The sequence below is a fragment of the Aricia agestis genome, chromosome 1, assembly GCF_905147365.1.
Source record: "Aricia agestis chromosome 1, ilAriAges1.1, whole genome shotgun sequence".
Lineage (NCBI taxonomy): Eukaryota > Metazoa > Arthropoda > Insecta > Lepidoptera > Lycaenidae > Aricia > Aricia agestis.
The window spans coordinates 22,688,805-22,701,227 of NC_056406.1; the positions used below are offsets into that span (position 1 = coordinate 22,688,805).

Genomic DNA, 12,423 nt, shown 5'->3' on the forward strand with positions numbered 1-12,423 from the left:
CCTCTATATTTCAAAGCATTTTTTACAAACTTTTTAAACTTATAACCATTGAGACGAGAAACTCTGTGTTTTTATCCAGTTTTCGTGGTTATTGTGCTACTAGAAATACTCCTATCGGGTTATATCAAGCAATCATATAGAAGCTATAAAATTCAATTGAAAATTCACTGCGGGTAATAATATAAAGAGCTTGAATTTACAATTCTAGGTTTATTGGTTTACTCGCGAAAATATTTTTCATAGAAATCAAATGGAAATTGGTTCAGTATGGAAGTGTATGTATTTTTAATCTGGTATTTTTGTATTGATGAGGGCTTGTTCTTTTTATGTGGTAGAAGAAGCAAGAGCAGGCAGGACGTCCGATGGCAAGCGATAAAGTAAATAGTATTATGTTCCTCCCCTAGATAATCCCTCAACGTTAGATGAGTCACGTTGATTTTCTGGGCGTCGTGGCATGTCTTCAGTCAAGCTAGTACTATCAGAGAAGTTGATTCCTATGCAAATCAGGGACCTAAGTAGTTTGGTTGCGTTACGTCAAACCCAGCTGACAGATCACAATTAACATTCAATTGACATATTCGGCCAAATAACGTTGGTCTGTCAATTGCATAGGAATCAACTTCCTCGATGGTACATTCAAGATTAAGGGCCTGTTTCACCACTTCCTGATAAGTGCCAAATAGGCTATCCATCATTTAACTTGACAGGTAAAGTATGGAGAATCTGTAAAAAAAACTGAATAGCCTATTCGGCACTTTATCAGGAAGTTAACGGGCCCTAATTATATTGCTCCTCTCACCCTTAACACAAAGTGCAAGTGATCTTAAATATAATTTTCATTTGGCACAGATGTTCTTGCTGTAATTTGCATAGAAAACCTGATAGTTGCGATAAGACCAAATCGTCATAAAGCACGGAAGGTGCTGCGTCATGAAGATGAACTCAATAAGGGTTTGGATTTACAGGGTCACCTACAGCGGCAGTTCTTTGCGGTAACGTTTCAATTTCTTTTGGCGTATTTAAGAGGATACACCAGGGGCTAGAGAAATGAAAAAAAAGTACGTGTAATATCTATAGCTGTCTCCCTTACCTCAAGCCTATACCGCAGAAAACGATAGAGACAACTGCAGAAAATCAACGATTCGTTGTCCCCTGATTCCTTCTCCAAAACTTAACCGATTTAAGAACTTTTTTCACTAAAGATTAAAGAAAGGCTTGAGCTGTGTTCCTATGTTTTGCTTTTTTTGTATAATCTAGCCAAATCTGTTTTCTGGACGTTTAAACACAGCGGAACATCTGGCCATTTTTTAGGGGTTTTTGAACGTTCATATCTTATTTAATAATTAAATTATGAAAAAAAAGAAAACATACGGACATTGTATTAGTGGCCATAGATATTCAGGAAAAAAAATATAACTCTACTAGCATTATCCAGGGAGGAAACAGGGGACAGCGTTTGTATGGAAAAAAGGGCGGTGTGAACTCCTCTTAACTACATATATAGCCTCTTTAGAAACCTGGTAATATTTAAGCACGAATGGCGATGCTTGGCCTCGGTTCTACTAATGTAGGGCAAACTAAGCTAGTTCTGAGCGTACAACATCCTGATTATATTGTCGCAGGACACTGCCTTAGCAGACATAAGGAAGAATGCTGTAGCCTCCCCCTTTTCGGCTTTATTGCTACTGGTAGCACTAGCTAAGGGAGCAACAGGAGGCAGCTTACAAGAATTAGAAGCCGCCATTGGTTTTAAAAAGAAAGAGGTAATTTGTATAACATTTAAGGGTGAAGCCAAACGAGCGTAATTTGTGAGTTGTGAGTCGTAGAATTTCAGCTGGCAGAAATTCTGCTGCATAAGTTTCATACAAAAGTCCTGTTTGATTTACACGAGCATAATTTTGTGAGTCATGATTTGTATGAAAAGACATTTTCATACAAATCATGACTCACAGAATTTCTGCGACTCACGACTCACAAAATTACGCTCGTTTGGCTTCACCCTAAGCAAACGAGTAAAGCGTTCGACTTATTAAAAACGTTTATAAACACACTTACAAAAATTTCATGTTACTGCTTAAAGTTGATTTTGTGGTTACTACGATCTGTTTGGTCTTATCCTCAGATCTCACTAACAACTGCTTGGTAATTATAGTAACAGCAATATACCTAAGTAGCAAATTTTAATAGAAGCATTGACAAAATCGCTTTATTTTTCCCGATGAACTACATTATGTTGCTTTTTAAATATTTTTAGATAGACGTACATTTGAAACAAGTATTTCGCGATATGAAGATGAAAAACGCCAGTTTGTGTATAATGAACAAGATGTACCTACAGAAAGGAGTGCAGTTGCTAAAGATATACAGACAGCGAATGCAGAGGCTGTCCCTAACGATACCCCAGCAAGTTGATTTTAATAGGAACAAAGAAACAGCCAATTTGATTAATCGATGGGTACGTCTTGTTCTTTACATTATCTTAGAGCAAATACAACTTAGTACTTACCTATAAATACAAATACTGTTGTTTAAATATTCAGTTCTTGTAAATTATAAATATAGGTGTTCAGAACTTCAGGCTGAATACTCATATGTGTTTGCCTCTCGTCACGCTACCATAAAAAATCGGCCAAGTGCGAGTCGGACTCACGCACGAAGGGTTAATCCGTACCGATACAGAGCAAAAATAGGCTAAAAATTGTGTTTTTTGTATTACATTTTTTATTATTAAAATTTTTATTTTAATTAGACATCGGATTTTATGCACGATCAAAGTGCCGAAATATGCATGCAAGTATGCACGATAAATGGCCGAAATATGCACAAAATATGCACAATCAAAAGTCACTTATTATTAAAATTTATTATTTTTTTGAAGAGTTTTCCGGTGGTGCCGTTAAAAAAAGCTTCAATTTTTATAATTTCATCAAATCCAGGATTTTTCATTTTTTATACAGCACCAATAATAATTTTCTACCAACATTTTCCGATTGCAATCTTAATGCCCATGGAAGTTTAATAAATCGGTAACTACTTTATTCAAATTTATTTACTAATGTTGCCAACTACAAAGAAAAATTTTGTTTCTATGATCTATCGTACCATGATCGTACCTCTGTTTTGTGGCCTCAGTGTGTGTCATGATGATAGCTAGTTTGGAGACTACGAGTACGATACTACCGAAATATGCACTATCAACTAAAAATGCCAAAATATGCACTATCGCCTAAAAAGTGCCATTATATGCATTTGCATATGCAAGTATACAGATGCATATAATCCGATGTCTAATTATTATTTAATATGAAAGTACACATATAACAAAAGAATGTGTGAAAAATTCAAGTGCCTCCCTCTTGCCATTATTGATATAGAGCGAAAAAGGCCGAAAAAATCGCGTTTGTTGTATGAGAGCTTCCCTTAAATATTAATTTTATTTTGTTTTTAGTATTTGTTGTTATAGCGGCAACAGATTTACACAATCTGTGAAAATTTCAGAAGTTTAGCTATAGCGGTTCTTGAGATACAGCCTGGACCTGGAGACAGACAGAGGGACAGAATATGCAGACGGACAAACAGACGGACAGACATCGAAGTCTCAGTACCGTCCCGTCCGGTTTTTACCCTTTGGGTACGGAACCCTAAAAAAAGAAGAGTAAAAAATGTTATCGCGTATCTGTGAAATTTTTATTACAAGTTTCACATACAACATTACATTCATAAGTACATTATTTCGCATAATTCACAAAAAAGTTAACATTTTTAAGGTCGCCGAAAATACGAACGGGAAGATACCCAGCATGTTATCTGAATACGATGTGGGACCATCGGATGTAATTTTTTTAATCAGTACATTAAATTTTGTAGTAAGTACTTGTTTTAGTTTTCAACTAAAGCTTCGCCAAAAACTTTATTAAAGTGGAACTTACAATTTTCCATACTTTTTGCCATACTTAAGCAAAGCAAAAACAAAAATATGATCAGCTACGTCGGAGAAACTAAAAATCTTTATGGTCCAGATACCTACAGTACAGAACGAATATTATTAATCAAACCTTTTTACCGTCTAAACATCATTATAAACATCATTATACATATACCTATTATAGTTATTTCACGCTCATTTTCAATACACAAACGTATTGAAGCTTCGTCGGGTTTGTAACATAATCATGTCGTTTATATTTCCAGGGCCATTGGCAATATCCATTCGAGGAGACAGTGGACAGGTTCAATACGCCTCATGGGGTAAAATCTGTCGCAATGATGAAAAGGAAGGGTGTATACATGTATGCTCAAAGCTCAAATTTAGATGCCGAAGTAGGTTATCCTTATCACTTATAGATGAACTTACAGGTTAAGTTTGTAAATGAATTTGGCTTTCTACGAAATCTGGAATGGCGGAATTAGGTAAAAGTATTTGCAACATTGGTTACTTTCTCGTGGTGTATATGCGTCGCCGCGTGTAAACTTGTAAACTTTTAAAAGTGAGGTCATTTTATCTTAGAAAAAATGATACCTAAGAAAAGGCTAAAAGGTTCGTTAAAGTTACGAATTAACTGTTGCCCGATTGGAAATGATTTATAAAAAAATTGGCACCTCGTAGTTTTCTACGATCCTTTCCTCAGATCATTAGAATACCATACGTGGGTGGCGAAGTACACTTCTACATAGTGCTGCCTCGAGAACGCAACAGTATCTCCCAGCTGTTGGAGCTGGTGAAGGCTGATCCTGAAGTGTTGGACGACCTGAAGAAGACTCGGCCGACAGCTATGACTCTGATCATGCCGATGTTTGAGGTTGTAGCGAAGTTCGACTTGGTACAGTTATTTGAGGAGGTAATTGTTAACAACATCGGGAAGATTCATTTTAAATATATTTTTAAGAGCCTATACTATCTCACTGCTTTGCGAAGGCTTCCCAAGGTCTTCCATTTGTCTCGCTCTAACGCCTGCCAGCCTGACTTGTAGGCATCCAGTTCATCGCCTCGGCATCCTTTTCGAGGCCGTCCACGGCCGCATCTTCCGTCTTCTGGTACCCACTTTGCGGTGACCTTTGCCCAACGGTCAGGGTGCATGCGGCTGGTATGACCCGCCCAGTCTCACTTCGACTTTGCACCTTTCAACTTTTATAATTTACTAGATTGTTATTTATTGGCTATTGCGGATCAGCTGCAGATTTTTCGCGAGAGATAACTAAAGTAGATAGAAGACACTTTCGCATTTATCGCAAATACTTTGGATTACATTATAGACGGTGTCATTATAAGCCTGCATTTTTATGCAGAGAAAGGAATTCTTCAATTTGTTATCTCCTTCTTTTCCAACCTCCAGCGTGGTTGCTTTCGAACATGTGAGGTAATAGGTTATGTAATGCTATGTTCAAGTTACGAGGATTTTGACATTGCTGAAAAGTGAAAAACCAAGAGAGTTTTCAAGGTCTCGGTCTAATAGAAAAGTTTTTAAAATGTTTGTTGTATATAACAACATCTTGTAAATTTCAGCTGGGCATTCAACAAATATTCAGCGAGCGAACAGTCGGTCTGAGCGAGATGGTGACATCGAGCAGGTATCAGCCGACTGATCTTCGTGTGACCGGGGCCATACAGAAGGCGTATATTAACGTGACGGCAAAAGGGACTGTAGCAGGAGCTGCATCTGGTAAGTAAAAGTATCTGCCGCCAATCGCTTGTTGCATTGTTGCTGTCGCATGATATGACCCTGCCATTCTTATAGTCTTTGAGTCTTCAAAATCAGGCTTTGCTGTCTCTATTAGATGCAGTTGCAGAAAATGGTAGTCAGCATACTCGCTTTGCAAAGTTCTAGAAACCATCAGTAAAGACTTACGATCTGTATGTGCCTTAGCCAGAAATCTATTCTAGCTAAGGCACATACTGCGAGTATGTGTAAACAAAAATAATTTAAATTCCACAAAAAGAATCCAAACCCCTAAGAAGCTAAAGCTGACCCTGACCTGGCCTGACACAAAGCGGATTTCAAAACGCAGAACAAAGTTTAGTTGAATAAACTAAAGTGACACGTCGATAATACTTTCAGCTTCGCACTTTTTCTATAGCAGAGATACACCGCCAATGACAGTCAAGGTAGACCGACCGTTCCTGTATTTTATAGTGGCGGCGAAGCAGCAGTTGTTTTCTGGTATCGTCGTTGATCCCACAAGAAAATAATAGAAGTAACAAGCCATTTTAATAAAAATATACAAAATAGATTTTGTTTATGTCTTCGGAAGGACACAACTCGCAGGGGACATGACCCTTCCAAATGTAGGTTCTAAATGTAGGTTCCCTTCCAATTACAATGCATCTTTTATTTCGAAATCTAAGATATTGCCTGTTATTTACCCCCCAAAATTGTGACTTCTTCCAAATTTCGGCCTTAGATCGTTTGCTTTTATAAATACGTTGAAAATCACTAATTTTATGAACTGTTTGGTCACAGAACAATAAAGTTTTTATTGTTCTGTGTGTATGACCGTCATTTGGGGACATACTCACGCCCCCGTCCTTAAGCGACTGTGCCATCTTTTCCTGAACGATTTCACCCGTTTTTATGCCCCATTTCGTTCACATTGATCTAATAAAACAATAAATACACAGTGTTCATCCGAACAATTAAGTATTGTAAAAATCCATACTTCCTACTTCCTACTAATATTATAAAGGCGAAAGTTTGTTTGGATGTATGGATGTTTGTTACTCTTTCACGCAAAAACTACTGAACGGATTTTAATGAAACTTAACAATAATATAGGTTATACATCAGAATAACACATAGGTTACAATTTTAACCGACTTTCAAAATGGGGGTGGTGTTATGTTCGTTTTCTTATGTTCAACGATTACTCCGCCGTTTGTTAACCAATTTTCAAAATTTTTCTTTTGGTATGTAGGGTATCACCCCAATTTGGTATTATATTCACAAAAGTGGTGATCTGATGAAGGATCCATAAGTAATCGAGGGAACTCCTCAAAATTTATGGGGAAACATGTGGTGACTTCGGTTTCGTTAGAAGTATTCTAAGCATATGCTACCAACAAGTAAGATTTTGCACCGAGGTATACCTGGTATACCGTGGTTCGGAAGAAGTGGAAGTGCTGAGAGAACTCCTGATTCTTTATAGATACAAGTTTGGGAGTTTCGGCGTTGTTTTAAGAACGAAAAGCATATGCTACTATGCAAATTACATTCATCATCATCATCATCATCACTACCATAATAATATTATGCATCGTCCCATGATTATGATCCTTTTCATATTCTTTTAGATCGAGACTCGAGTTTGACAAGCGATTATTAAAAAAAATCTATACTTAATATTATAAACCTGAAGAGTATGTTTGCTTGAATGCGCTAATCTCAGGAACTACAGGTCCGATTTAAAAACTTATGTCAGTGTTAGATAGCTCATTTATCGAGTAAGGCTATAGGCTATATAATATTATCACGCTAAGACTAATACGACCGAAGAAACTCAGAAAAATGTGGGAAAAACGGGGAAAATATTAGAAAGGGTTTATCTCACGAACTACTGGAGCAATTTTTATGGCAATATTTGGCACAGATATAGAGTAAACCACGTGAAAGGAGAACTTATAGCTATTTTTATGGGAAAATGTACGGTTTCTGTAAAATTCCTAATTTACGCGGGCGAAGCCGCGCGGGACATCTAGTAATATTATAAATGCGAAAGTGTGTCTGTTTGTCCGTCTGTCTGTTTGTTACCTCTTCACGCCCAAACCGCTGACCCGATTTTACTGAAATTTGGTGTACCTTTGAGACCCCGGGAACTCTCTCTCCCCGGGACCCGGGAAAGGACATAGGCTACTTTTTATCCCGGAAAATGTAGGGTTCTCGCGCAATAAACGAGTTTTGGCGCAACGGAGTTGCGGGCGGCGTCTAGTGTATTCTACTATTCTTATTAGGTAACTTAGGTTTTTCAGGATATTGTGTTAAATCAGAGGTTATTAGCATCTTATACTGTATGCTCATCGAATAGTTTCAGTACTTTAGCATTAAAATGTCACAATGTCACAGCTCACCAACATTTATCAATCTAACAATTTGTCCGCACAAACTTTTACATGGATGAGCATGACATTTGGCATGGGGTTATTTTGGGTTCCGAGAAAGGACATACATGATAGTTCGTAGCCGACTGGGCGATAAGGAGGCCTATTATGCTATCAAATGTACAGTTTCTACACGATAATCCAAATCTGTAAAATGTGTAAAATTTTTAGTCTTACCAACTTAATTAAAAAATCTATACTAGTATCTAACCGGCGTTTACTAGCAGCTACGTGCAAACATTATCAAGAGTCCCAACTCCCAACCACGTAGTATTAAACTGAATAGTTGAGCGAGGGTCTATGTCAGTGGTACTCAACCTTTTTTTATACCACAAACACGTTTTGCTCTTGGAGTCGGGGGCCGCAACCAAAATCTTTCAACGTTAAAAAATAACGTTCTTCATTTGCTATTTAGAAGTGGAATATTTTTCACGGCTCTCAAGACGACTTTGCTCTACTTTGCCGGTGGGCGTGAATTTCAAAATGGTTTAACTTCATGCGGGCCACTGATAAAGTCTCGGCGGGCCGCAGGTTGAGTATAGCTGGTGTACGTGCTAATATCTGAGCTGTTTGCTGTTCATTACTAGCTACATAGGACATACTCTCAAAGGATTAGGATGCGTGCCTTGCTTTTAATAATCTGTTCATAGTTATCTTACCTTGGGGCTTGGAGGAGTATGAGCCGTTAGGCGTCAGAGGCAAAATATATATTTTTTTATTATAAAATTGGGGCCGTCTATAGACTGTTCGCCCATATCCTTTTTTTGTTATTTTATTATTTAGATTTTTCGCACCAAGGATAATTGAATTATAATATTTATAGTATTGGATCCGACCGTAAAATTTTGCAGGAATCGTTTTTTTTTCGATTAAATATATTTTAAAATAATGTTTAGAACGTATAGAATGGATTAATGTTGGGTTGCCTTGTCAAAAATAGCCGCAAGTACCTCTAATTAAGTTGAATGTTCATGAGATAAATGCATAATTTGCATGTATATTTTTTTTCAGTAAAATTTACATCGTTTGAAAGAAAATGACGTGAGAAAATAAGATATAAATGGTTGCCAGCTCTAAGTCGGCCGCAACCTAGGGTTGCCAGCCCGTAAACAGACATAGTTTTTCATCAAAATTGAAGCATCTATTTTTTTAATAATTTTGATACCAAATTAAAGTTTTATGCATTTTGTACATGAATGTCCATGGTTGCCAGTTGCACGATAGCCGTAAACTGGGGTTGCCATCACTTTTGTACATGACAAATGTTCAGACTTTAGGCCTACAATTATTATGCCTGGCATTATTTGAGGACGTCGAGAACTCGCAAGATTGCTGTTTTTATTTAACAAGCGTTTTTATTTTTATGTGTATTGTCCTGTCATTCCTCAATGTCATTCCTTCTTAATTCTCTTACTTTTCTATTGAATACACGCAAGTTTGTACTACGGGCTTTCATTTTGCTCAATTAGAGGTACTTGCGGCTACTTTTAACAAGGCAACCCAACATTAATCCATTCTATACGTTCTAAAGATTATTTTAAAATATATTTGATCGAAAAAAATGAAAAAACGATTCATGCAGAATTTTACGGTCGGATCTTAGGATATTATAATATTATAAATTTTAATTAATTGTAGTCCATCACGCCATGGACTTTTTTTAATTATTTTTTTATATATATGTTACGCTCAAAGACCGAAATCGCTCAATGAGCGAAAAAATGGCTCACAACGCGTTGTGGTCACAGTGAAACAGCCACGACGCGTTCTGGCAATCACAAGAAGACCATAACGCGAAGTTCGTGTCGTGGCAGATATGCTATTCGTTTTTCTTGATTTGTTCTTGATTGATTAATCGTCCATAGGTATGGAAGATTATATTTGAATTACCACGCGTACTACAAAATATTTTTTCTTTTACTAAATCACTGCATAACGTGTTTATCATTATTATTTATAAAATATCCATAGTTCCATACTATCCGTGCTAATATTATTATTGTACGTCTGGCGCAACGTAGTTGCGGGCATCAACTAGTAGTATTATATTTAAATAAAAATAAAACTAAATTTTTATAATTTATTAAGATCAGATTACCTTATATTAAAAAAAAAAACAACAACAACAAACAATAACATGTTGCGACAGACAGTAATAATATTAGCACGGATATTATGGAACTATGGATATTTTCAAATAATAATGAAAAACACGTTATGCAGTGATTTAGTAAAAGAAAAAATATTTTTTAGTACGCGTGGTAATTCAAATATAATCTTCCATACCTATGGATGATTAATCAATCAAGAACAAATCAAGAAAAACGAATAGCATATCAGCCACGACACGAACTTCGCGTTATGGTCTTTTTGTGATTGCCAGAACGCGTCGTGGCTGTTTCACTGTGACCACAACGCGTTGTGAGCCATTTTTTCGCTCATTGAGCGAAATAGAATATATTATAATATGTACATATAATAAATAAATATATATTTATTGTTTTATAAATTACATAATAATAGTTAATATTAATGTTTTGAACGGGGTGGTCCCAGTGTGGCGGCCAGTAGATCCGACATTTTTCGATTTCCTTAGATTTTATGCTGCTCCACCCTTTGCCTTTAGATGTTGTGACGTTGGCTTGGTGGAGAGGGGCCACTCAAGCTGGGTGGAGTTTCTAGGGTGTAAAGAGATATCGTTCTGTGTCGAATCTACCAGATGCCAGCCAGTGGAATCGCGAGGACCGTGTCCTTCCTAACGCTGCAATATGTGAATTCTTGGGAAGGGCGAGGCTCCGTCGGCAAAATAGTTTTGAACGGCTTGTGCACACGTGTCATAGACACGTGTAAACAACTAACAAGACATGCGTGGGAGGTAGTCTACTCTCTTACTTAGAAATTACTCTAAAACACCGAAGTTAGAATAATATTGTGGAGTCTTTAAACATACCTAATATCTATATATCTATATACTTTCCACTGTCGCTCCGCTCGCATCTCAGATATGCAGGTGCGATTCTTACTTATTATGTTTTTTTTTTCAGAATTAAAAGTCGCCTATATCCATAGCGGAAAAAAATGGCGCACAAAAAATAAAATACCTAAGTTAGATTATAGCTAGTACGCAATAAACATAGATTGATCCTTACTACTTATAACTTTCTCAATGATAATAAAATATATTATAGCTATCGATATTTTTATTACGATTTGATTTTAGGGCAATGTTAATTAGTACATAGTCAACATTGTTATTTGTAACCATATAATATTATAAACTTACATATTTTGTGGCCAGTAGGTGTAGGTACTTGAAGTATCAAGTAGGCAGGTTATTATTTTTAAATATACAATCCACTCGGACTGAATACGAAAATAGTTTAGTAAATTTAAATAAGAAGGAAAGCACTTAAGCTTTGCCGGAAATCCATTTTAAAATGCATCGCCATTCGCCGCTACGAATCGAAAACCTCTCTGGAAAACTTTTTAATAGGGCATTAGGGTAAGTATTAAGTAGCACATAAAATAGTAGAAAAACATTTTTCTTATACATATTTTTGAGCGTTAAATGTTAATGAAAAAAATGTGAATAAGTGATTACCTAATATAAGTCGTAGTTTTTCTTATTAGCTACTTTATCATTTAAAATATTGCTACTGGAATTTTGATTTCCTAAAATCAAAAATAAATGTAAAATCTTTATTTGGGAAAGTTAAAAAATACCGTTTGGACATAATATTTTCATCATATTGTTTCAGTTTCAATACTTATTTGCATCGAATCATTTGAAGGCGTTAGCTTAATTATTATGAGAAATAAAGGCTTACTAGTTAATTTGTTAGAGTTTTACTAGCATATTATAAGCTTACATTTAAATCAAAATGAACAAAACCGAGTATTTTTTCTGTAATATTTTTATATTTCTCTAATATCAACTCTACAACTCTACTATCCTTTATTTTCGAGATCTAAGATTTTATCTTGGGAATGAAACTACATGAATAGATTGAATAAAACAAGCGAAAACGTCAGATCGAATAAGATAACATTCAGTAAACACGATCAATATTACCTCGACCATTCAGTTTTACTTTGAATAACAGAAACTGAGGTTTTAACCCGACTGCGAGAAGAAGGGTTATATTTTGCAACCCTCGCAAAAGTAACCCTTTATATTTATAGGGTTCCGTACACAAAGGGTAAAAACGGGACCCTGTTACTAAGACTTCGTTGTCTATCCGTCTGTCTCTCCGTCTGTCTGTCCGTCTGTCTGTCTCAGTGTTGTTGATGGCAGTGTTGCCATCAATAATGGCAACAAGTAGGTACTTGAAATT

At 36.2% G+C, this 12,423-nt stretch overlaps 2 protein-coding genes across 7 annotated transcripts in view; one reads left to right on the forward strand and one right to left on the reverse strand.

Annotated features, from left to right (window-relative positions):
- LOC121739930 (sodium bicarbonate cotransporter 3) overlaps window positions 1-12,423 on the reverse strand; it is a 44,762-nt gene that overhangs the window by 5,698 nt on the left and 26,641 nt on the right. The gene's annotated exons all lie outside the window — the stretch shown is intronic.
- On the forward strand, window positions 118-6,224 carry LOC121739952 (antichymotrypsin-2-like). 3 transcript variants are annotated; one of them, XM_042132602.1, is made up of 9 exons: window positions 118-275; window positions 850-992; window positions 1,623-1,763; window positions 2,255-2,455; window positions 3,768-3,866; window positions 4,192-4,320; window positions 4,629-4,838; window positions 5,504-5,660; window positions 6,057-6,224. In XM_042132602.1, exons 1-9 carry the CDS (start codon window positions 251-253, stop codon window positions 6,185-6,187), a joined length of 1,236 nt encoding a protein of 411 aa, XP_041988536.1. In that variant the 5' UTR covers window positions 118-250; the 3' UTR covers window positions 6,188-6,224. The 3 variants fall into 3 exon arrangements, with proteins under 3 accessions (XP_041988536.1, XP_041988545.1, XP_041988527.1); XM_042132611.1 differs by having other exon boundaries at window positions 127-275; window positions 6,076-6,224; XM_042132593.1 differs by having other exon boundaries at window positions 129-275; window positions 5,504-5,655; window positions 6,052-6,224.